Source organism: Lepisosteus oculatus, chromosome 8, assembly GCF_040954835.1.
Source record: "Lepisosteus oculatus isolate fLepOcu1 chromosome 8, fLepOcu1.hap2, whole genome shotgun sequence".
Classification (NCBI taxonomy): domain Eukaryota; kingdom Metazoa; phylum Chordata; class Actinopteri; order Semionotiformes; family Lepisosteidae; genus Lepisosteus; species Lepisosteus oculatus.
In genome coordinates this window covers 12,309,058-12,334,869 of record NC_090703.1, presented here as the reverse complement: position 1 = coordinate 12,334,869, position 25,812 = coordinate 12,309,058, and the positions used below count along the sequence as shown (strand labels likewise).

General features: G+C 38.4%; 1 protein-coding gene across 3 annotated transcripts in view; it reads left to right on the top strand.

The window, feature by feature from the left end:
* Positions 1–25,812, top strand: part of bahd1 (bromo adjacent homology domain containing 1) — a 59,165-nt gene that overhangs the window by 14,926 nt on the left and 18,427 nt on the right. The window contains exon 1 of one of the 3 annotated variants that reach the window (XM_006643065.3): positions 13,576–13,829. The exons of 1 other annotated variant lie outside the window; for it this stretch is intronic. In XM_006643065.3, coding sequence (XP_006643128.3) covers positions 13,805–13,829 — 25 coding nt within the window. In that variant the 5' untranslated portion in view covers positions 13,576–13,804. Of the gene's footprint in view, positions 1–13,575; positions 14,187–25,812 lie in introns of those variants that run through there. One more of the 3 variants, XM_015339260.2, reaches the window with a different exon arrangement.

Below are 25,812 nucleotides of genomic sequence, written 5' to 3'. Positions count from 1 at the left end.
CGGCCAGGTCTTGGTAGATTTGCAGTGGTCTGATACTCCTTCCATTTCAAGATGATCGCTTGCACAGTGCTCCTTGGGATGTTTGAAGCTTGGGAAATCTTTTTGTATCCAAATCCGGCTTTAAACTTCTCCACAACAGTATTACGGACCTGCCTGGTGTGTTCCTTGGTCTTCATGATGCTCTCTGCGCTTTCAACAGAACCTTGAGACTATCACAGAGCAGGTGCATTTATACAGAGACTTGATTACACACAGGTGGATTCTATTTATCACCATCAGTCATTTAGGACAACATTGGATCATTCAGAGATCCTCGCTGAACTTCTGGAGTGAGTTTGCTGCACTGAAAGTAAAGGGGCCGAATAATTTTGCACGCCCCACTTTTCATTTTTTTATTAGTTAAAAAAGTTTCAAAAATCCAATAGATTTCGTTCCACTTCACAATTGTGTCCCACTTGTTGGTGATTCTTCACATAAAATAAAAAATTTATATCTTTATGTTTGAAGCCTGAAATGTGGCAAAAGGTTGAAAAGTTCAAGGGGGCCGAATACTTTCGCAAGGCACTGTAAGTAAGGTCTCTGGACAGCCCAGCAAGGTTTCTTGCAGAATTACTACCAGGGAGGAGTGAGCTCAAATTACAAGAAGACATGGTGTGCTCTGTTTCTTGGAAAGCAGTAGGGAGGCTACAGAATGTGAGGGATTTTCAGCTACTGATTTGTGCTGTTTCAGTCAGAAGTAACTGTCCCTGCTGTCTTCTTGTCCCCGGACCCAGACAGAAATGCCTACATAGTGTCCGGTGCCAGTGGTGGATATGCTGGGTGGTTAGGGTTAGGGTTACAACATGGACATATGATGCCTTTGGAAATTGAATTTCACAAGCCTTTTCATTTGATCTCTTGTGGACATTTGTGTATTTATTGTCTGCTTATTTCTTAATCTGGCGATGCTTTTTAAAAACATTATGCCCAATTAGCCTAATTTCCATCAGGCTTGTTGATGCAGCTATTTTGTGCACCGAAACCTTGTGCATTTCCCACAAATGGCGCCATGGCTTTAGAGCGCATCTTGAGGACACTGCCAGTACGGAGTCGGTTTCAGTCCACAGAGGCTATGACCAGAAAAAAAAAAATCTCACTTTCACTTGTGTCGTTTCTCTGAATGCCATAGAAAACTGGCCATCAAAAACCTGATTTGGATCCTGGTCTTTATTACTCCTCAAGATTGTCTGGAACCGGCGGGGTTTGTAAAGAACTGCATGATAGGGGATTCATCTGCCTGGGGAGTGAAGGCACAAGTAACATGTTAAGTTACATTGCTATGGTTTATTAAAAAGCTTACTGTAAAGTAGTATTTCTTATTCTGGCAGTGCATGTCCTGGGTGTAGTTTGCCTAGGCGACATGTGGCATCTTCACCTACAGTACAAGAGGCAGAAATAAAAGAGGAAATTTATGCTTTGAGCTTTAGGCTGAGTTGGCTTTATTGCAGAAGTCATTGACCAACAGACAGAGTTCCAAAGCAAGGCACAGGCGAACCTCTCAGTGTCCTCAGATTTACATGGGTAAGCATGGGCATACAAGTTGGGCTTAACCAAAGAGCTCCTTTTTGGCAATGATGAACATGAATCAGGGCAACAACTGCTGAATCCTGTGATGAAATCTTGCATTACATGATTCCCCTTTCCTTATCATTGATAACAATAACTACGTTTAACGTACAGTCTAAAATTGGGATATGACCAAGTGAAGGTTCACGCAACGTTCTGGTTATGGAGCCTTCTTCAGATGTGTGAAGAAGGCTCAACAGCTGATATGTTGTATTTCTTTTCTTTACCTTTCAGCAAGGAATTAAACTTTACCTTTTCCTTTGCAGTGTACGCATGCTGATGCAGGTACCTACTCGAACGTCTAAAATATGTATGTCATTTTAAGAACATTTGTGCAGTACGATTAACATGCTGGAGGTTTTGAAAACTTATATCTGTGCACTTATGGTATAGACTGGAAACTGTTGATGGCATGTCAGTGTGAGTCATTCGTTAATCCTTCCTATTTTCAAATGCAAACAAACGGATTATGAACTGGGTTTCAGGTATCTGAACTTTGTTTGTTTTTTTACACTCATGTTACCTTCAAATAGCAAAATCATCATATTCACACCAAAATGTGGCATATCTGGCTTGGTAGGTCAGTTATTTACCATAAGTAATTTCTCTTTCATGGAGAGAGGCATTTCAGAGCATGGTGTAGGAAAGTGTAGGGAACAGACCTGAAGATGGCCAGATTTTTTCCAGTGGATCCTTTTTAAGTCCTGAAAAGCAGTTCATTCATTTCTTATTGAAGGCTCTGGAACAACAGACTTTCCTTTGTTTTTCTCTCGTGTTTAATTCTTCCTTTACACAGAAAATCTTACTTCCACTTTCCCAATTCCAAGAATTCTGCTTCAGCAGAAATTCTGAGCCCTTATGCATTTTCCCCCTCAGGAAATTGCCATCCCACCTTAACTTACTGGAAGGACTCTCTACAGCTGCCAGGAAGAGACTACCCTCCTCCTCCTTAAAAGGGCAGGGGCTGTCACCCGCTGTCATTTATTAAATGTCCATAAAAGTAACTTGTGATAAGTAGAGTTTAAATGCAGATGTGTGGGAGTGCTTTAGCATTTTGTTCTGTAATCTTGCAGTGCAGTTTGATAGATTACCTTGACCAATTCAAGTTTCCAGGTATTTTTATGCATGAAGAGCACAGTACGCCAGGATATTACAAAAAGTATTAAAATCAGTTTTGTTAGGCTTTACTGCTTTGGTATTTTAGTGGGTTTACAATGCAGATAATCGAAAAAGATGCAGATAATTACAATGCAGATAATCGAGAAAAATGAATGGAAAACAAATGTTTATACTTTCCTTTATCTTGATGAGGAACGTTGTTTTGTCCACTGTGAATTCAAAAGTTCATAGTGAAACTTCATTTTCACACAGGAGGAGACATTTCAGTGTTTGCAAACATTGGAAAAACAAAGTATTTCCAGATTCCCATCTCTTAAGGTGTTTCTGACACAGTTACTTATCTTCTATACCAGGGTTTTAATCCTGAAGAGCCCCAATGCAGTCTCTTAAGCAAGTGGGCAGTGATGTCTTTGATGGATGAAACACATAACGCTTTTTATTCCAGATATAATAACCTCTTAAGTTAAAAAAATCATTTACTTAAAATATTACAATTATAGTGTTGTAAGCCTTTAGGAACTATTATTTTATAGGTCACTTCTAAGACCTGCTGGGCTGAAACTACCCAATACATGGGCTGAGCCCCCAGCTCTATATCTTTAAAACATGTTTTGTTGTAATTTAATGCTTTCATTTCGTATTGGTTGTAATGCTCATCATGACATAATGGTTCAGTTTGTTTTCCTGAGATCATGCCTTTAGAGTTATTTTGTAGAAAACAATGAGTATAGATTTCATTGATCATCAGTAGTATGACCTAGTCTTTCCTTTCCTTTAATACATCCTTTTGAGAATTGATTGCAAATGATTTAAACCTTTGAAATATTTTCAAAATTATTTTTTTTAAAATAACAAATATGAATGATACTATTATTATTAATTCTTGAAACCATAGGTAATATTTATTTAACTTGATATGCACCAGTAGGGATCAGGGCAACCTGTATAAATTGTGTTTTTTCCTTATTGAACTTGTTAATGGATAAAACTTCCCTTTTTCCCTTTTTTGCACCTCAAACAACATGTCCCTATATTTGTAGTGATCTTTAAGGCTTTTAGCTTCTGTTTCAAGGGCTCTATAACTTTGGAAAGCAGCTTCATCCCAGCTTTATAGCTTTATAAGGATAAATAAGCAGCTTTTGTAGTAGAAGTAGAATTTAAGTTGTTCTTTCTGCCAGTCAAGCTTAAGTATTTCAGAACTAAACACTTATTTAAGAAGCTACTGCTCTTCATTTCAAAGCTTTGCAAAACAGCCTGTCTTCTTGGTCTGGAGAGGCACAATGTGTTCAGCTTTTTGCAGACCTTTGGAAGCAGGGCTGAGACAGATGTGGGCATCATGTAGTGATACTGTATGTAATGTTTTGGAACATGCTGTAATTAGGCTTTTTCATGATTCAGAGTGCCAAAACTACAGCAGCCACATGATATACTATGGGGGAACTGTGTCAGGTCATATCTGAGATCCCTGTGAGAATGAATTCTCCACTCCTGGCTTTCTGCATTGAAACATACAGATATTATATTGGATGTAGTGCTTTCCTTCCAGCAAGGTGTTGATTTTTTAAAGTTTGTCCTTGTGCTGCTTCCTAGATGTGCCCAGGCATGTGATTTAACACCACACGAAAATACCCATTGGTTGTGAGTAGTTGTAGTTATTGCCATTGTGTCCTTCATAAAAGGACAACATGTCTGGAAACATGAGACCAGGATCAATATTTTAAGACCAGTGGCTTAAGCTCTGTTGCAGTTTGCATCATCTTGCTTGCCTTTGACCAGGGGAAAACACATGGTCAAGACATTTTTATTAGTGCTGATGTTAGGGCTCATCTGTGCATGACAGATTCATATTCACTAAAAAGCAAGTTTTTCCAGTTTTATGAGAAAAAAAGAAAAAAAATCATAATGAACAAGTATTGAGAGAGAAAATGGGTGAAAATAAATGAAGCCTAAATTTGAAGGTTTGCTTTGGAGTTGTTAACTGTGAGAGGCAGTAACTTATCAATTTAAAAAAAATACATTCCTGATAAGAACTTGTACAATACAATACAGTTGTATGTTTTAAAAGATGGTTCTTGTATTTTTGTGACACCTTCTATCCTCTCTTTTTTGGGCACATGACGTGACTATAATTAGTCTAGAATTGTTTCATACTGTTTAATTTTGGAAACGGAGAACATCTAGAGCACTTCTCAACCCACTGAAGGTTCTTGGGAATTTCAGGTTTAAAGGCTGAATTGCACAGGAACAATTGCAGGCTGATCTGCCCACACAGGTGACACATGTCTGCTTTTGTCAGGGCTGCAGTGTCAGGACAAACACAAAAAATGCCTCAGTGCTCATGCATTGGACTTCTTCAGGATCATCCAGGAAACACAAACCAGAAGACACAAGTGGAAACGATGTGGAAGTGCTTTTAAAAGTCACCCCAGGAGGAACATCTTTACACTAAAGGTTGTTAGAGTGTAACAAGTTAGTTAGTCATGTTGCTGAAGCTGATACTCCGACTTCATTCATGAAATGGCTGGATGAGATTCTCAGATCACTTAGCCACTAGCTACTAAACAGGTTATATGGGATGAATGGCCCTCACTTGTCTGTAACTATTCTTATGACAGAAGTTCCCAAGACTCAGGGAAATGCCAGTAATTGGTAGATAATGCAATGATCCTGCTGTCCTGGGATTTTCCACCATGAATTATATCTTTGATCAAGTTTCCGAACAGACAAGATAAGGCAGTGTATTGATTTTGCGTTGGAGTAAACGTAGTTCCTCTTGTATGCGTGTGAGTTTGTAGACTTCATAGTGTCATGGAAAAGAGATAAACATAAGACTTCTCAGCTGTTGTAGTTTTCTTCACTTCAGCCCTGAACTGGCACATTCAGACAGCAAAACACAGGTGCCTTCTGATCACTGCCTTCACTGGAACTAGTGACCTCTGTCATTATCTTTTGAATCTGTGTGATTTCACTTTAGGTTCCAGGAATTGGTGTGGCACTAGGAAGTCTGAAAACCTTTACAACACATTTTACAGCCTTTCCTATAGCTTATCAAGATGACAAAGAGGCCTTCATTTCTGTGTTCATGTGGTGTAGAAAAATAGCAAAATAGCTGGGTAGTTTGCTCTTGCATGGTGTTGCCTAAGGGCATTCCAGTGAATCACAAATTTTCGTTTTGTAATGCAAGCATTATGCAAAAAAAAAAAGGACTGAACTTAGTCCCAGAACCAAAGATGTAACTTTAAGGCAATATTTCTGAAACAATTGTTTTTGGTGTTTTCTTTGTAACAGAAGCAATAATCACAAGTTTTCCTTTCTCACCTCAAATGTTATCTTCCGTTCATATTTCTTTAATAAAGGATAACTTATATTTGACTAAATTAGGATGGACCTTGGGCCTGTGAAATAGGAATCTCTCCCCATTGTCTTTGGAAGAAGAGAATGTGAGTGATACTGCCTTGGTCAAATTCAGGCAATTCTGATATCACAGAATGTGATGTGACAGCTTCACCTGCTACGTCCTGATAAATTCACTCTATTAATAATTAACCCTCATCCTCTTAAGAGACAGCAGGGCATTGCACTAACATTAAAGTGCACAATGGTCCATAAAACACTGTTTTTGTAGGTTTATAGATGCATATATATCCAAATATTAGATTTATAAATATCACAGCTTGTACCCTTGTGCCCCACATTGGAAATTGTGTCATATCCTGGCTGTTGTTCTGCCCTGTGTGCTGTGTTTTTAGGATTGGCCCCAGTTTGCTGTAACCCTCACAGAGAGCAGGAGACTTTTTGATAATGCATAGATGGAAAACACTGTACAGTGCACTTCAACTATTAAAAGTGCATTTCACCCCCCACAATGGCAGGCATGTCTATACTTTTAGAAATCATTTTGAAATTGCACATTTTTGGAAAGCAGTCAAACTCAGATTAAATGATTTGGGGATCCTGAAATGCAAGTAAAGGTTTTTAGTGCATTTATATCAACCTTCTGTCCTTTAGGGCACAATGTCAGGATGCAGATCCAAATACAGATTACAGAATTTGGCTTATTTTGCTATCTCTCTCCCTTATTTTCAGTTAAAACTGTTACTGTACCTCCGTCAGGAAAGATTTGTACTAACAGTAATACTTGCCACACCTTAGACTCCTAGTTTCCCTGGAAATGTTTCTTTGGGATGTACAGTAAGTCCTGTGCAATATTGCAGAATTACTTTTCTTAAGGGTCTTTTTGTGTGTTTGGCAGTTTGTTTTTTGTTGTTTTGCCTTTGGCTGATTTTTTTTTCAGGAAATAATATAAACAGTGCTTTGAGGGTCACGTCTGAGGAAAAAAAACACAGTAGCAAAGAAAACAAATTCAAGGAGCCCTTACATATGAAATAATACCAAAGGCTGTAGAAAATATGCCGCAGAAAATGTAACTGATATTGAAGTGTATCAATGTATCAAAGCTTATACATCATATGTTAAAAGAATTAGGTCTATTTCTTAAAATTAAACTACAAGTTATGTCTGATGTAAAAAAAATACTCGATTCATAAATTGTTAGGCATTACATATTAATTTTAGAATGTGTTAAATGGCAGTTATTCAATCTGCCCACCTCATCAAAGACGCTATTAACATGTTACTAATTGCTCATTTGTAATTTGAAGCATCCTCTGGAGGAACTGAATTTATATCCGTTTAAGGGAGCAGATAGATGCTTTCTTTCTTTTCAGGCCAATCATTAAATTGTACACCATTAGCACAAGGTTGAGTTTCAAATAATTATGCATAAATCTCTTCTATAATGCAGAGACGTCCTTGTTTTTTGCTGTTTAATCCCTCGAGATGAAACTTTGTGCTCAGACCTGTGTGGAAAGATAACACATCTTATATCTCTGAATCCAACAGCGATATCATCTGTAAACATAGGTTCATGGGCTTTAGCAAATCGGAGTTTGTTTTTTGCTCGCCAATACAAGACTTGGCTGCATTACCATTTTGTTATCAGAACCATCAAGTTGAAATTTCTCTCAACACTTAAGGAATCTTGGAATTGCAGCCAGGTCACCCATTAGGCAGTTTGTGATAGTCTTGGTTTTGAGTTTCTGATTATGACTGAATTGTCTACATGAGAATGTACCCAGCTGTTCCATTAATGTCTTGATGTTCGTTGGAACATACATGAAAACAGCACCTTGTGGTTAATCCTCCTTTAAGAGCGCTCATTGTTGCAGAAACCACATTTTGTACAGATAGGTGCAGGCAAGAGTTTTTCCTTTTTCAAAAGATGGCAGTTCTCAATAAGTGCCGGGACTTTTTTACATGACACGGCACAGAAGTAGAAAACTTCCTGTATCTGCTTGAACAGTTAGTACACAATTGTGCACCACAGCAGTGCTTCAGTATAGGAGGAAAAAAAATCCCCTAAAGACTAAACATGACATTGTCTCTGCAAAGGTCATCTATGGCCAAATCGGACACAGTTTGTACAACAGCAGGTAGAATAGCCTGGCTTTGTTTGTACATGACCTCCATGACACTGCTTATCTGTATATCCTCATTTGAAATGCAGAATAATCAAGGCATTATGCCAGAGTTTTAATGGCATAAATCTAGAAACTTGCGATAGACCAGTTTGTAAAACACAACAGTTTTAATGCATCAGTAATGTATTGTATTCCTAACCACTGTAAACTACACAATGTTGTTGGGATTGTATGTGGAACAAGCATAGGCTTCATAGATTAGTAGCATGTTGCAATATCTAATAAGTAATAACACAAATTAATGAGACAGCTGGAAATCATAACATCCTTAAAGCTCTGTATATTCTACTGTATATTTGGAAAACAAATTCTGCTACATTAATGTTTTTTAACTGGTATGTTTATCAGGATAATTGACTCATTACTGGTAGTGTATGACACTGCAAACTGGGCTGATCCCTACAGCCCTTCAGTTTGCTGTTAGCAATCTGACCTCTGCAGGCTCTGGGTAATCTTGATCACTTGGCACTGTTGCAGCAGGTGATCAAAAGCCTAACCCCTTCACTGCAGGTCAGTGGTGGGTCCTGCTGTAACACAAACTGAAACCCTTTCAAACCGCGGCTAAGTCGCAGGCTTACTGACAGGTCAGCGCGCACCTCCTCCTTCCGACCAGAGCTTGTCTTCCTTCTGGTCTGACACTGTCTGCCTCTCAATCAAGGGCAACTTTCCTTTTCTGTGGCCATTCTAGGCCCGTTGCAGCCTTTCTTCAAGCTGTGTCACATGACTGTCTGGTGTCTTAGTGGGCTGGCATTACAGTTACTGTGCTTGGACCTCTTCCAGGATTCTGCCTCTGAAGCCGGTTCCCTTTTGGGGAAGACTGAGCAGACTCCTTGTTCCAGGTCTTCCTTTCTCTGCTTCTTGTAACAGCCACCAAGTATGGCACAGCAGCAAGCTGTTGGACTTTCTTGTCCTGTTGGGAGTCTAGGCTCAGCCTGAATTCCTCCCAGCCGACTGCTCTCTTACAGCCCCCTCGATTACACTCAGAGGCATTACTGATTCCATGGAGAGTCTATCCTACCAGCTTTGTTCTCCTCCTGTTGAATTCAGTACTTCTTATATACATCCACTGATGCTCTCCTTAGTCAGTAGGTGCACTGACTATTGCTGCTGGCTGGGAATTGATGTAATCAGATGGAATCCAGCGTTCAGCCGGCGCTTTGACCCTTGTCTGTAACGCCCTCCTGCTGGTGGGTCCACAGGGAAAGGAGTTAAGCTGGAGGGTGGGAGGAGATGAGCAGGAACTGGTTCTCTCTTGTTCCAGAGCCAGCATAAGGCTCTCTCTACTGCCTCTCCCAGCCTTCCAACTACTCTCTTTCTGTCCCTGTCCCTCCCAGTCAGCATTCTCCACACTAATTCAGCCCAGGTGTGTCGAATTCTGCAGCACCTCCCAGTCCCTCAGCTGCCAGCTTGGCGCAGGGCCACTCCATCGCCCACGATTTGAGCCAAGATGGAGTCAACTCATGGAGCCACTATCACTACATCACAATGATATCATAGCGATAGAGTGTAAGAAATAGTTGAAGATAAAGATACTGTAGGTTACAAATGAGAAGAGGGACGTTTTTGGCAAGTGTAGATCAGTGGTTACTGGAAGTGCATTGATCCAGAGATCTAGTGAGTCCTTTTTTTAAAAAAGAAGTAATAATCTAAACTTCAACAACATGATTAGGTAGCTTGCTCCGGACCCATCAAAAGCCTTTGTGTGTAAAAGGCGCTTCCCTGAACTCAGTTCCAAACTTATTTTCCTCATAGTTTCCATGTGAGCCCTCCGAGTTGTTCTGCTGAAGAAGTCCAGTGGGTTGATATTGTTAGCGCCCTTAAGGATTTTGAGTACTTGAATTAGGTTCCCTCACAGTTTTCTCTGTTCAAGACTGAGCAGATTCAATTTGTTCAGATTGTAAGGAGGAGAACATTCCTTTCAGAACATGAATGCACCTGGTCTCTCTTTTCTCTTATTTGGACTGATTTCAGAGCGTCAGCATTTTTGTAACATGGTAACTAAAGGAACACATTCAGCTTCATGCTGTAAAGGACCAGCACAGTTTTAGCTACTTTTCTTCCCATCAGTATCATTAGCAAGATAGATGAAAGTAGTAAGAGCCTATTAAAATACAGTCCAATCATAAAGATTAATCATTTATAAGGTGGAGGTTGTTTAAATGCTACAAATCTAAGCAAACTGCACCTTTCACAAAACGTTTATGTATTTTTTCATGTTTTGTAAAGCCAAAGCATGATTTCACAACTGTAAAAGACTGTATTTGTGTATTACGTTGCAATTAAATATTGAGCAATTGAGCTTATCTGCAAAATTGAGACAATAGTTTTTGGTGACAGTTTACTATTTTTTGTCCACGGCCTTGTAATGAGAATGTCTGTACATGTTAATTTTGGCATTATTTCTTACCTATGGGTTTAAACACATTATGAAATGCCAGTGTAGTGTAGTAGGCCTTTTAATATTAATTTACTGTACTTGTGCCTCGCTGGGACTGTAATATTCGCGAAGGGTAAAACGTCAATTGCTTTTTAGCTGGATTTGCGGCGTTCTATTATAGAATTAATCTAAGCCCTGGCATTTTTAAAATGATTAAATTTGGTGAAATGTGTGAATATAGTTTAGGTTTGTAAAACCGACTGTTAGTTTTTCATCGAATTCTGTTTTTGGTTTTATTTCCCCCGACGTCCGCTATTTTCTTTGTGTTCTGGGTTTGCTCCGCTCATGAGATCAGCTGCGCTATTGATCGCAAAAATACGCACGATTTAAGACAATGCTAAACCAAGGAGTGAAGTCGCAGGAAATTAATAACCACGAACGCTGCCATTTCAGATCTGTTAATGAAACAATTTTTCAGCACTAGTCATCAAACTTTTCTTTGCCTTTCTCAATAGAAAAACGCAGTTCAGTTTTCTGTATGCGATCAAATCCTTAGTTCTGGTCGGCTTGTTCCTGCCCCTTGGTGATCTACGCATGGGAACACTGGTACCATTGATATGCAGTATCTTGTCGTGTTGCTTTGTGGAAGTTATAATTTTGGCGAGATAATAGCTCGATTGTAAATTATAGGATTCTACTAAATGAGTCGGAGACCAAGACAGTGAAATTCGCTCAGCACTTTTCCCAGCATTTGACTTAAGGATTCCGACAATTTCAGGCACAGGTTTACAATAATACCCGTAAATATATTGTCTTTTTGAGCATGCATTACAGTAACAAGTGGGGCAAAACACCTGCCGTGAGTCATAGACCCTCTGGATATTCTGCTTGTCAGTAAACCTTATAGTCTGTACTTAACCTTTTTATGTCAAATTGATATCAGAGATTGCAGTTTATTTTTAAAATAGGGTATTCTTACACACATAACCTGAGGAAGCTGAAATCGGTTTTCAAGTTATATGGCTGCAAGTAGATACGGCCAAGATGCCCAAGATGTAGTTCTGTATGCAGTTGTCGGAACGTTGGAAAACGATTGCGATCTTGTTCAGTTACAATTAATTTATTAATCACGTTGTTACTTCACGACAAACGTGTTTCTAGACTGTATCCCTTTTATTGTAAACAGTTAAAACCACACCAAATGCAGAATTGTTGTATTTTTGTATTTATACAAATATAAGATTTTCAATTTTCCATGTGTTGTATAATTCCCATTCTTTGTAATTTGGGCCTTGTGTGTTACCTTCATTCTGTCTGACTACCAGCTCCTTAAAACAAATAGCCTGGATGTCGGGATCAGTACTGGGTGACAAAATCCGCACATGAATTTCATGAATTTCATTAAGATGAAGACGAATATGATTCCGATTTGTTGGGTGGATTAAAATCAAAATAAACCGACATCACAGGCAAATACAGGATTTTCAAAACTTCAAACGATCAAATCATTTTAGGGGACGCATTGGGGTCCGGCTGGGTTTTCCCTTAGTTGAAGAGTCAAAATCGTGAAACGTGGAATAAATCAGCTTTGATTCATCCTGTAAATTCTGATGATTCAGGCACCACGCCCTTCCCGTCAGTGTAGGCTTAACTCACGGAAACCTGCAGGTCGTTTAATCTGCGGATCTGTTGCTAGTTTTGACCAGGAATTTGCTCTTTGATGTCCTTTAAACAAATCTTATAATTGGCGAAAAAACGTTTTTTTTTTATTTTTCTATGTTGACAATAAAGAATGAAAAAACTTTTTCTTAACACAAGGATAACATCCAGTTTCTATGAACTGCACGTTAACACAAGGGAAGTGTGGCATTTTGTTTGAATCGTGGTGTTTTTTTTTTTACTTTACTGCATGCTAAATCATTCGCTTGATCACGCAAATTGTGACAGAATTCCTTTGTTCTCAAGCATGTGTGAAACCCAGGAGTTACTTATTTAAGGTCGTTGTTACTGCAGTTACATTTTTGAGACGGGTAAAATGTGTACAAGGAGTGTATTCTCCAGCCAGTTAAACGAAATGCATAAAACTCTTTACAGTTTTAATGCTTAATGCTTTACTAGACTAACAGCTTTTAGGTTGATGTGGGTATTGTACGGCTAATTAGAAATATGTCATGTCATCTTGTTCTAGGAGGTAAATTTGTGCAGGCGGAGTAATTAACAAAGATTTTGACAGCACCTGAATGAGAGTACTGAGGATTTGAGCACGGCCGCTTTTAAGAGGAAAGAAGTGCACCTGTGCATTTGTCTTCATTTAATTCACCGAACTACGAAAAATAAACCATTGATCGATCGTTTTAGATTGTTGAAACACAAGGGACTGCAAAGGGTGTAATGTGGCTCTTAACCATTATAAAAGAAAAAGATCTTTAATACCAACTAAAAGCGTTAAGGTTTCAACCTCAGTATTTAAACGAGTGAGCCACAAGATGTTCATTTCAAGCATTTCATTCATTGCTTGTATTTTAATTTGGGGGTATTGATCCCTAAAATACAAGTAGATTAGTGGTCAAATAATGTCAATTTAACGGTGAAACCAACTAATATGGCCTTGTTGCAGCTACCCTTGTTTCCTTTTAAGCTGTGAGGTGATCCGATTATGATGAAGATTATGAGGTTGATGAAGATGATGATGGATCTTGCACCATTGAGGTTTCTCCGCCGTGCGGGCGCTTTAAGGAACACAGAAAAGAGAGACCAGAGCCGAAGAAGAAGCCGAGCGATGGAGGGTGGATTCTAAAATAACTTGTATTAAAGAAGAGAGAAAAAGTAAAATGTCACGTTGTGATTGGCGGGTAGGGATGTCAGACGCTGTGCGTGTGCGGCCCAATTGGCCGAGATGAAGTTTTATTAAAATCAGAGCTTCTCCGATTGGAGCCCTAATCAGGAAGAAGGAATCGAGCTTCGTTTTGCACTTTTGGCTGCACGGAACTTTCAGATTAAAATCCATATAAAATCTGTCATTTTGACTCTCTTTCGAGGTTTTCCGATGGGAGGGACGCGGTAACTTTTAGCAAAGGAAGCACGATGATATCGGTGGATTGGATACTGTAACGACGAGCATCGCATTTTACTCAGCAAGGAAAATTCCGACGATCAAGGGGGAATGCAAAACGTTTTTTTTTCCGAAGGTACTAGCAGCTGACTGTGAAAGCGACAACTTAATTGTGCTACATCTTCATACCAGACCTTAACCGTTAGCTGCATGTGATGCTGGTATCTAGAAGCAACCAAAGTTAATGTATTTTAATTTAAAAGATGAGCCTTAAAATGCCAGGCTGCAACAGCAGGTTTCGCGAATGCAGCGCATGAATATTATCTTGAAGCATGCTACTTCGGAAGTAGGTCACCGTTTTATACGTCTTGTCAATTGTGAGATTTTTTTGCTTCACGTTACGAAGCAAAGAAATACCATAGCTAATCTGTTGGAAGAGGGGAGCAGAGCCATCTTTTCACATCCCCGCCGAAACTTCGTGATGTTTTAACAGGTAAAAATATAACCCATATTTTTTGTTCTTTTATTTGTATTTAAATATTTTGATCCACGTTGATATGTACTCTGGAGGCAATAGCATATATTTCAGAATAGCATTTGATAGAATGGGAGTCGATGTGCCTTTAAATTTTTTATGCATGTTTTATTGTGTAACCTTTAGAATTTATTAGAATCTAAAGCGAGTTCAACCAGTACAGTCCAATATACTGTACAGTAGATACTGAGAAAGTGTTGCTGGTCTTCATCATTTTAGCTCGACTTCAGCACCACAAAAAGTACATTATTCACCAGAGTAATCCACATAATTGCATTTGCAGTAATTGATGTATTTTCGATACGGTCAGCTGTCTGGTTTCGAACCGACTGTATGTTTGAATGGCATTTACATCATTCTAGGTCCTGGGTGATACGCGCCTCGTAGGGTTCTGGAAATAAAGAATTGGTTTTCTACGATCCGCCCAGCAGAACCGCTTCTGCTTCTGTTTTTCATGGTCATCTTAGTTTGAATGCATGTACATTATCGCTCATCCCCGAAATGCAAACACGACTGGACAAAACCTTTTCCCATCCCCCCGTTTAATCTTTCTCCCATATGTTTATGACTTTAACCTTCGTTACTTATTATCGACACCTGCTGAGAAGGAAGGCCGAGACTAAACAGTTACAGACACATGCTTTTCCTAGAAGCGAAATACTGTACGTCAGATTAAGGAAGGAATGACTGCTCTTTAAGTACCGTAGATTGCAATATGATCAGAGCATTTCTGCGTATAACTCTGTTTTATTCGCAAAACTATGGAGATTCAAGAGCAGAGTTTTAATCTATGTTTATTCTGATCTTCTGCAATATGTTTATTCTACGGTGAGTTGCTCGGAAACAAAAAAAATATTTTCTCTTTAAAACGGCACGTGTTAGTCCTACAAAAAGTATGAAATTTGAATAGTCGAAGTTATCGTTGCTTGAACGCGCGAACGCAATTATTCATTGAGATGATGGACGGCGATTTCATTTTTGCGTTTGTTCAGAACTCTTTCATACCACTTTTTCCAAATCTAGGGTTATAATGAACGTAATAAGCATACATTTACATTTTAACTGCGGTAAGCTGGTTCCATGGTTTTGTATACGCCGAATGCGGTCGGTGTCGTTTGATTGTTTAGTTTCTCAGGTGATCATTTGGTTGCAATTCTCCGTTCTCTGTTCAAACCGCGGTTTACAGTTGTGATAGGTAAATGATGGGCGAGTCGCGTGTCACCACATGCAGGAGCACTTCAGCTAGTCTGTCATGAACTGGGGAGGAGACCAAATGTAGTTCTTCACACCTTCGCAGAAAACGTACTTGGAAACTTTAAAAGCGCGACAAATGCTATTGGTTCCAATACAATGGACATTTGTTGCGTTTTAATTTCTCTTCGTGTCTAAGTATGATAATTCGCAAACCCTCAGAAACCTATGGTACTGTATATTTGCTCTTATCTGCACAACTACGGTACACCTCTTCATTCTCACGGAAGCCCCCAGCAGCTCTGTTAACCTGTAGATAACCTTTGGCTGCGTCTTTGCTGTGTTGCCTAAGGCATATTAAAGAGTTTTAATGGTTCAGTGGTCTTTGAGGCGAGACGTGTTAACATGTGTTGTAGAATAGCTGCTACTACTTTTACAATTATATTTCCTTGTTTCACCTGCAACTGTTTTGTGAAAAAGTGTTCTGCTACTGCACATCTGCTTGGCTTTGTAATGTGTTTTGTGCTGTGTGGGTTTTGTTTCTCCTGAATTATGTTATCACAGTATTTTTGTGGTGTTGAAAGATACTGAGTAGTTCATGATATTTGCACTGACCATGAGATATTCTCTCACAAATGTGGACAGGGACACAGCTTATTAAAGTGTTATCAGAAGAGATACACTAGAATCCAGCCTAATTTCTCATAGAGGTTACAGTTAAATATCTGGAGACCATTATCGTCCTGTTCTGATGAATGATTTGTGGAAGTGTATGAAGAGGGTTTAATATCTTGGCATCCTGAAAAAAATTAACAGTTAATGGAATGATAACAAATATCTAAACTTTGAGCCATTTATGTTGTGAACCTATATTCTCACTGAACAATTAATGCTGAGGTTCCAAAATACTTTATTTCCTTTTTTAACATGCTTTCAACGAACGGCAGATATCTGTCACAAGTTTGTTTTTTGCCATAAGATGTGAAAAGCAATAATAGACATGTACCAAATCAGCATAAACATGCCTTGTTACTGTCAATCAAATTACTTTGATCTTTGCTGCTGACAGACACAGAAATTTGTAGTTTTTTTACACTCTAACTATATGGACTTTTTTTTTTTACTGAATTCTTTCATGGTTCAGTAGATCAAAAAATCTTATAAAACAGTAAAAATAAGTAACCTATACAAGGAAAATCACTCGAATTGAAGACAGAGAGGTGCTTTGGAGGATTCGGTGCTTACAAAATAGAATTCACTACAGATTAAAAAATCTGGGAGTAGCATTTTCACAGCTGCTCAATGCAATGCACTGAATTATGCCAGCTAGTCATTCTTTTACAATATAAATGGATTGAGGTTGACAGCTTTTGCCTGGATCTCTTGCACATAATAATTATAATAATAATTGCTTACACTTTTATATAGCGTTTATCTGGACACTCCACTCAAAGTGCTTTACAGGTAATGGAGACTCCCCTCCACCACCACCAATGTGCAGCATCCACCTTGATGATGCAATGGCAGCCATAGTGCGCCAGAACGCTCCACACACATCAGCTATTAGTGGGGAGGAGAACAGAGTGATGAAGCCAATTCACAGATGGGGATTACATTACAAGAGTGCTTATCATAAAGCAGTACGTGACCTGATCTTACGTAATTACTGCATCCTATTCTGATGGAAGCTGGGTGTGTCATTCTCTGTTGTCAATGTTTTAGTCATTTTCATTTCAAACACTAAAGAAATACATTTCTTAATTTTAAATAACTTTTCTGGGCAACATTCTAATGTATCTTTGCTGATATTAAGGGGACTGACAAAAGATTTCTACGGAAGTCGAATTTGTGACTTTTGTTTAGAGTAATGCAGTTTGACAGCGTTGCCAAAACAGACTGAAAAGGTGACCTTTGGGACTGAGGCTTTGCATTCAAGCAGAAATTAATTGCTTACCTTTAGAGCAGTTGGCTAATTTCTGTGAATTATGAAATAATATCTAGATATCAGTTTACTTCTAGCCATTGGTTTTTGAATAGAAGTTTGCTTTAGATCAAAGTCACCGTTGTTTCAAGAGAATCCAAATGAATTTTTAAGACTGACCTGAACCTGTTACTTTAATACAACTCGGAAAGGGAACTAAATCTTGTAAAGTTAGCTGGTTTATTCAGGCGTCTGTTGGTCTCAATGAAATTTGGTAAATTTGGAAATGGGATCATGGATATTAAGTTTTCGTAGACAACAGAGGACACTGTACATCCAAATGTTTGGCTGTGCATTCCTGTTGTATAAAATACCCAGGATGCCTGCTGTTATGTACTGTACTACACCAGTGTACTGTTGTTGCCAATGAAGAATTGTTTCACTGTGTTCATGAAACTGCTTTGAATAGGCTTACTACATAAGGATATGAGATGGGGCCATTTGGCCCATGTAACGTGTTTGTGTTTTAGTAGCTGAGTGATCCAAGAACCTCGTCCAGCCATTTTTGAACAAAGCCAGTGTATCAAATTCGACAACATGACAGGCTAGCTTGTGCCAGATTCCCTCAAAGAAGTGCCTCCTCTTTTCTGATTTAAGTGCATTTCCATATGAACCTAAAGGAAGTTACAAATGAGAGGAGTCTATTTGACCCATCCAGCCTGCTCGGTCGTTGGTAGTTAATTGATCAGTGGATCTCATCCAGCTGTTCCATGAAACAAGCCAGAGTATTGTTATCAACAGCATAGTTGTTTATTTGGAATTGTAATACTTTTATCATGTCCCCTTGTAATCTTCTCTGTTTAGAACTTAAAAGGATCAGTTCCTTCAACCTGTCAGTGTACAACATTCCCTTAAGACCTGCAATGTATCTGGTGGCTCTTTTCTAGAATTAAATGAGAGCATTATCTTTTCTAAAGTGTTGTGACCACTATTGTACACAATAGTCTAAATGAGGCCTTATTAGTGTGATGTACAATTGTAACACAAGATCCCTTGATTTAAATTCTACACTTTTAACGATAAATCCTAGCATTTTCTTGAGTTTTTAGTTGCTTCCCCGCATTGTTTAAAAGATATAATTGATATCAACACGATCACCTCAGTCTTCTAGCTGTTTCCCATTTTGCATTTTTAGTTTTTTACCACCTGAATGCAAGACCCTGCAATTGTCCACATTCAATGTGAATTTTATCTACATCTTTTCGAATTTCATTTGCCACCTGCAGTATTTGCTCATCCTTCTAAATGTATATAATATATAACTAGTTTATGAACTGTACTAGAATCTAGTTCATTGATATAAATTAAGAGCAATACCAATGGCTATGATACTCTGCTAATTACATCACCCCAATGTGAGAATTCAGCCCTTTCTGTGCTCTGTTTTCTATTTAGTAACCTATTCAAAATAAAAAAAAAACATCTCATGTTTCCCTGAATGTCCCGTGCCTGAAATGTGAAAATTCATTAAAAGTTATCTCAAAATCTAAATATGCTTTATCGTTTACCCTCTGTGTTCCATGTAGTTTTTATTTCAGTGTTGATTCTGAAGTGGTCCATTGGCTTGGCTTTTGGCAACGCCTTTGAGAATTTTACATCTCTAAATCTGGTTCCCTCATAGTTTTTTTTTGTAAAAGACTAAAAAGGTTCAGTTCACTTAGCCTGTCACTATTGAACATTACTTTTAACCCACGGAAGTACCTGCTCTTGTGTCTCTCGTCTGACTCCAGAGCAGCAATATCTGTTTTGTATCATGGTGACCAAAACTGAATGCGATAATTTAAATGAGGTGCCTTGTACGATTTTAACATCCCTTGATTTTCATTTCTCCGCCTTTAGCCATATATCCTGATATTGATTGCCCTTTTTGGCTTTTCCAAAATGTCCAGAATATGTAAATGATGTTGCCTTAAACACTTAAGTCTTTTTCACAGGTGACGTCTTCAAGATCAGCATTTTCCATGTTACATTGAGTTTGGTTTTGCTGCCTGCAAACCATTTTGGAAAACCCTGTACATGTGGGCTTTTAAGGTGAAATTTCAGTCATTTATAGGATTTCTTTGAAATAGAAGGCAGACAGTCTGTTGGAATTCCAGTGGGATGCCAGAGACCCCTCTCTCACTGCTTGAGGGCATCGGCACAGGGTGGCGCTTGTGGGGAAAACTTGCTACTGTCTATTACTGGCAGTTGGCTTAGGGACAAGCTGGCTATTTGCAACGCATCCATTCATCTGTGAAATTTGAAGGTATTTATTTTTACTGATTGCAACTTAGCTCATGATTTTTACATGAAAGGATTTTCATACTCAAAGCCATAATGTGCATGGCTACAGCAGTTTTAGTCTTTTTAGTGCTCTATACGCTACACTTTGTTGAATGGTTTTATTTATGTTTTCACAATGCAAAGTCATTCCAGGGTTGATGCGCGTCACTAACTGAGAGTACAGTACATCTTAGATAGCTTTTTAAGAGTGTGTGTGTTGGGTGGTATCCCTTTTGCAAATATTTTGAATTAGATTTTTTTCTTTTCTTACTGGTAAGAAGGACAGCCTTTGGGGGAAAGATACAGTACGCCTGATTTTTACCGATAGATTCCTTTACCCATTTTCAAATTATTGTTGATCTGTCAAATTTGCTGTAACATCATGTTTTCTGTATCTGAAACCAGAATGCTAAATCCTGGGATGATCCCAGTCAAATGGAGGCAACCAATAAACCTAGTTATGTGTGTTGTAATTGTAACATTCAAGTTCAAGTTTCTGGTCATTGCAACCAAACGGGTGCAGCTTATTTTATTTAAGTAAATATTTTTGATAGCAGTTTCATTTATGAAAAGATTGACCTTCTAATTGGATGTTCCGCAGAATAGTAATGAATCAGAGATTTGGTGTAATTTGCTACAAATAACATGCTGGCAATTGAGAAATAAGGATATGCATGTTAATGCAGCACTTTCAGAGTGAAGTTGGGAAAGTATTTGAAGTATTTTTGCAATGATTGTGATAGACAAATCAAATAGATCCTTTATTGTCTGAACCAATAAAGGAGCCTGAGCCAAAGCACAGATAGAATGTATTATTGATTGAGATTGTGAGCTTCAGCCTTGGTCAGTTACTAGCTGACTTTGACAGGGATTTCCTAAGCAGTGGCACATGATTGGCTGAGAGCTGCAGGGGGAAGTGGTGGTATTAGTCATCTAGAGTACTCTTGGTTCAAAGCAAAGAAGAGATCCTCTGCAACTTCCAGGTGCCTACAGACTCATGATAATGTCATTGAGAAATGTGCCACTCCTCCAATAAGTACTGGTTGGTTACTAGTAGACTGTGACTGGGATTCCCCAAGCAGTGGCACACGATTGGCTTGAGAGCTGAAGGGGGCAGTAGTGGTATTAGTCATCTAGAGTGCTCTTGGTTGCTAGTAAAGAAGAGATCCTCAGCGACCTTCAAGGTGCATATATTCTTATGAGAATGTCATTGAGAAATGAGCCACCTCCATTCGGTGCTGATTGCCCTGTAAGGCACTGCAGAGCCCGTATCATGACAAAAGACGATAGATCAGAGAAACCTGTCTGCCCTTCATCATTCTCCATGTGGCAGCTAGTTATCTAAATTTGACGGGCAAAGAATAAATCGTAAAGATTATTGTGGAGAATTTTCCCATGAATTCCTATAAGCTCTCCAATCAAGTAAGGTTCTAAATCACCTGAAGGTCTTATAGCCTTCAAAGTTATTGATCAAATAAGTATGTCAGTTGTTGAATTAAAGGAGCTCTGGTCCATATGGGTTGAAAGGTATTCTGTTTTTAATTTCACATGATATTTAATTAAACACACCAAACCCTTCTTATTTTAGTTAAGTTAGTTATGATTTAGATATTGGTGATTTAAAGCTAACCTTTCAAACTGGTGGATTGGACACTCTCAGATACCAAGGATGGAGACTGCTTTGCTAGAGTTTTGTGTTTTCTTGAGGTATAAGAGAAATTCCTGCGTTGTGGAAAGGTTGTAAGTGAACACAGCAAGTTATTTTAGTCAAGTTTGATAGTTCTAACGTACACCTTATCATAGTAATTAGTATATTGTCATTGAAGTGGACCAATGCATTTTAAGCATATAGCTGCTGGAATTTGAGGGGTTTATAGTTGAGAAAATGTTACAGGATGCAGTGTTTTGTACTGAAAGTCTTTAAACCTGGGCTTCCAAATCCTTATCGTCATGATATCAGTGGCTGCTGGTTTTCTCTTATGGCTGAAGCTGTTAACTGCTTAATTGCAGCTTAGCAGAGTATTTATTTGTTTATTTTAGGATTTCAGGTAATACCTGAAAATGTTAATTTCCAGCTTGAAATCTGCAACAGGTGAAATAGTGGTAACAAAAAGATCATATTGAACAAAATATTGTTTTAATTAGGAGTTCAATTAAGTAACTAAAAGCACAGATGGGGTGAAATCAAGAAAGCACAGGAATTGAAGCCTTAATGTACACCATTTTGTTCAGACAGAAGTACAATTGGTATGAAGCTAAAGCTTAGTTTCTACACTAGTCACAGGTCCATTCCAGGGTGTTTTGCTTGGTGAACTGCAATCAGAACCACATATTGTAAAGAAATTCTGTGACAGCTGTAGAATGATGATTTCCACGCAAATTTAAATGTTACTGCGAACTGAAGACCCACACCTCCTGGAAAAAAGCCAAGAGAAATCATCTGTGCGTTGTGCGAATTTCAGAAAATGAGCCGAGAGAGCAAACCACAAATCGCTCAAGGTGATCACAACATGCAGAAACAGTGCTGCAATTTTTTAAAGCCTGGTTTCTGAGGCTCTTGCTATCTCGTGTGAAACTAACGAGCGCTAAAGCATATTTATTTCCTTTTGTGTCTCCAGCACTTTCCTCAGTTAATTTATTTTTCTTACGTGATGGCCGCTCTCAAAGAGCAACCAATCAGGGATCATAAAATGCAAAGAAAATAGTGGTTTCCAAAAACATGCAAGAAATTGCTGTTGAGTGCAGAAAACAGTGAAAAAGCTGTCTTTTGTACCAACCTTTGGTGGTCTTTTTATGAAGCTGAAAAACCGCATAAGAAGAAGATTTTAAACTTCTGTCTCCCTTCCTATCTCTTAATTAAGTGGCATTTTGTGAGCTTAAAATAATGTATTGTAAATAAAGTGCATTTTTTAATCTGATTTATGTTTAGCTGATGCTTTCCTGTGTACTAAACTGAAATTATTCATTTAAATTAGTGTGTTCAAGTGCTGCCTTGTGTGTCAAGGAAAATACTGGGAAAATTCAACATTTTTTTCATCAAAACATTGCATTTTCATTAACATTTACAGTTTTATGTATTTGAATTGGAAAGCCAGATTTGAGGATCAGAGTTTGTGTTGCTAGCTTGCATACACTATAGATATATAGATGCTCTTCAGTGTCAGATGCTCGAGACTCTGATGTATTGGTGAGATGGCACTAATTTCTATTTGTGTGTTTTATATATGTGTTATTTCCAGCCACTGCTTGCTCTCCCTACATTGTCATCAATTACAGCACTCATTAGAGTCACAGGCTGCTATAAACTCTTCTGTCTAAAATCAAACTACCATCCTACATGGACAGTAGACAGCAGATGGCACTGGCGTGTATCCAAGATAATAAAGTAAAAACGGTCTGTAATGTATATGTTCAAGGGGGACATTCTGCAGTTTATGAATTCCTTAGATAAATGAGACGATATCAAAGTGTGCAGTGATTTCTCCTGTATGGAGGGTGAAAAGGTTGCAACAGAGTTAGTGGTGTAAAGTGGCTTTTCCTTTTTAAGATTATTATGGGGAAATTCCAGGAGCATAATGATTTTCCCTTGGGCATCCTTGTAGGAATATTTGTCTGAATTTCTCAAACTAATAACTGTGAAGTGTACAGTGAAGACCCTTTTCCACTGTTTGTCATTCGCCTTTTTTGGAGTGTTGTTTAGACTGTTTTTATTTGTATAATTGTGCACACAATTAACACACAAGGCATCTCTGTTGCTTTCCTGCCACCTGACTGTAGGGAGAAATGGGTGTGTTTTCTAAACAGGAAGTGGAAAGGATTAGCAGTGAGAGCCTGTTTTGGAGCTCTCTGGAGTGCAGTAATGGCATCTGACCGCCTCAATGAGTGTTCTGTTTCCATAGCACTCAATGGGGAATACTCCTTTTGTGCACACCCATGCACAGACTACATGTATCAGGGTCATCTTGCCTGTTATGCAAAATGTCAGCACCTTGAAGAGGAGAGGAAGTCTGATCACAAACAGGATAATGAAAAAGAAAGGTTAACTGGGGTCATATTTTAACAAAATAGCGAACGCGTGGACACCAGTTCTTGAATTCTTCTCAAGTGCAGTGATCAAGTTATAGATTTTTGCAAGAATCAATTCGATGTGCCTTCTTATTTTGTTACAAAATCTTTTCTTAACATTTAAAGCTTGGCAGGCTTTTTTTTTCCTGCAAGCCCTTACATTTGCACACAAACAGGAAAGTGAGCTCAGGTATGGAACTACGTAAACCTGTTGAATGTCTGCTGTTTGTGTTAGAGTCATTTGATAATGAGAACTTATATTTAAAATATCCTTCTGTCTTCCTGAATTCTTTCAGTGAATAGGACGTCTGTTTAGTAGTGTGCTCGATAATGTTGTCATAGCTGAGCTGTTGTATGAATTATTTTGTGTTGCTTACCTCATGCAAAGCCAGTCTGAACCCTGTCCCAATTTCTAATCTTTTTCTAGTCTTGTTCTTACAGTACATGCAAGCGTGGGTAAAAACTGTGGTGCAGAATGTGAAACTCATTTTTCTCAGTTACTGGCTTTACAAAACATATCAATGACTGATTTTCAAGCTTGGTGACACTTCTGTGTGGCTTTTTTGAAGTCCCTGTATTTCATCTGAACTCTTTCCTGATTCGCTGCATATCAGTCAAATGGTATCCTGTGCTTAAGCATCACTGAAGAGAGAGATGAATAGCTGACCCCACAGGAAGTGTAATGCAGTTCTTGTTGTTGAATAAATGGGGCACTCTGGTCATCGTTACCATTTAAGAAACAACAGTAAGAAGTCTGTTCTCTTCATGTTTAAAGAATCCAAATGCCCTATTCATAAAGTCTTCACACTTCAGCAGATACATTATTGTCTGCTTTTACTACATGTTACAGCTTTTTTGTTTGGGGACACTAAATAAAACTAAGTTGGGAGATAGTGCCTTCTTCACCAAAATAAGGTCAAGGAAGCTATTAGTACACTAGAAATGTCAAGGTCTTACAATGTACCCTCTCTGCTCTGCATCTGGTTTATAAATGCCTTTATAGGTCTTTATAATTGTGGAGTTTATTGTATTGTTCCTTTATTTAATTATTGCAATATTATTAGTTTGCTCCTGTTCTGCAAGAAGCATTGCAGAAGAACAGTGCAAGTCATGGGCTCAGAAGTGAATGGTTTAATTTTTCAAGCAGTACTTTGCCTTTCTGCTGATAGATTTCCAGCAGTTATCTGCAGCATAAGTCTGAGTGATCCGGAACAATGGGAATAACCCATATGCAGTTTGTCACCTAAATTGGGATCAAGTTTTAGGAGAGAAGCTCTGTTCAATGCCTTTCAATTTTGTTTCCCAACTGACTACCATAAACTAACGGTATAAATATTTTTTTAAACTCTGGCCTGAAATGTTTTTGTATTACTGCATCTAGACAGGTTTTCCATTCTGGAATAAAGCTTTTTGGAATGGGCAATCGAGAACCAAAAGCCTGATCTTTGCCAAGAGATGGGGTCATTTCTGATGCTTGGTCACCTTCAAGGTGCGATGATACAGTGTGATGATAATATACAGTAGGCACATCCTATAGAGAAAATCAGGCTTACCATGCGTTGGGGGGTGGGACTGTTGAGCACTACTGTGTTAATAAACGTCCTATCAAGGCACGTGGTCAGCCAGAAATATTCGCAATGTGAAGCCTGCAACAGTTTGCATCTGCACTGTGCTTAAATGCATCTCATGCTGTGATTAGAGAGGGCTTAAAGTAAAAAAGACTCAGTATTGTCTTTTCAATGAATTTTCTATTGTATATTAAAAAAAGTAAAAATATATTTGTTTAATAAAGATGAAAATTGCTCTTGTTGCCGAAACATTTGCAAGTAACATCATACCAAAGGTGGTCTTATCCTCTCACCTTTTATTTTTGCAGTGCACAGCTCTCAAATCCTCATAAGAGTCTGCTGCAAAAAGGAACCTTGTGTGTATTTCTATAGTAATCAACAACAGCTGTGTGGATGACAAGAAACATGCATATTTCTCAGCCCTCACAGTTTACAAGCCATGCATATATAGAATAAAATCTGTACTTCTTTCAAGAACAGTGAGAAAACAGTTCATAATGTTCTGTTAAGCTCTAGT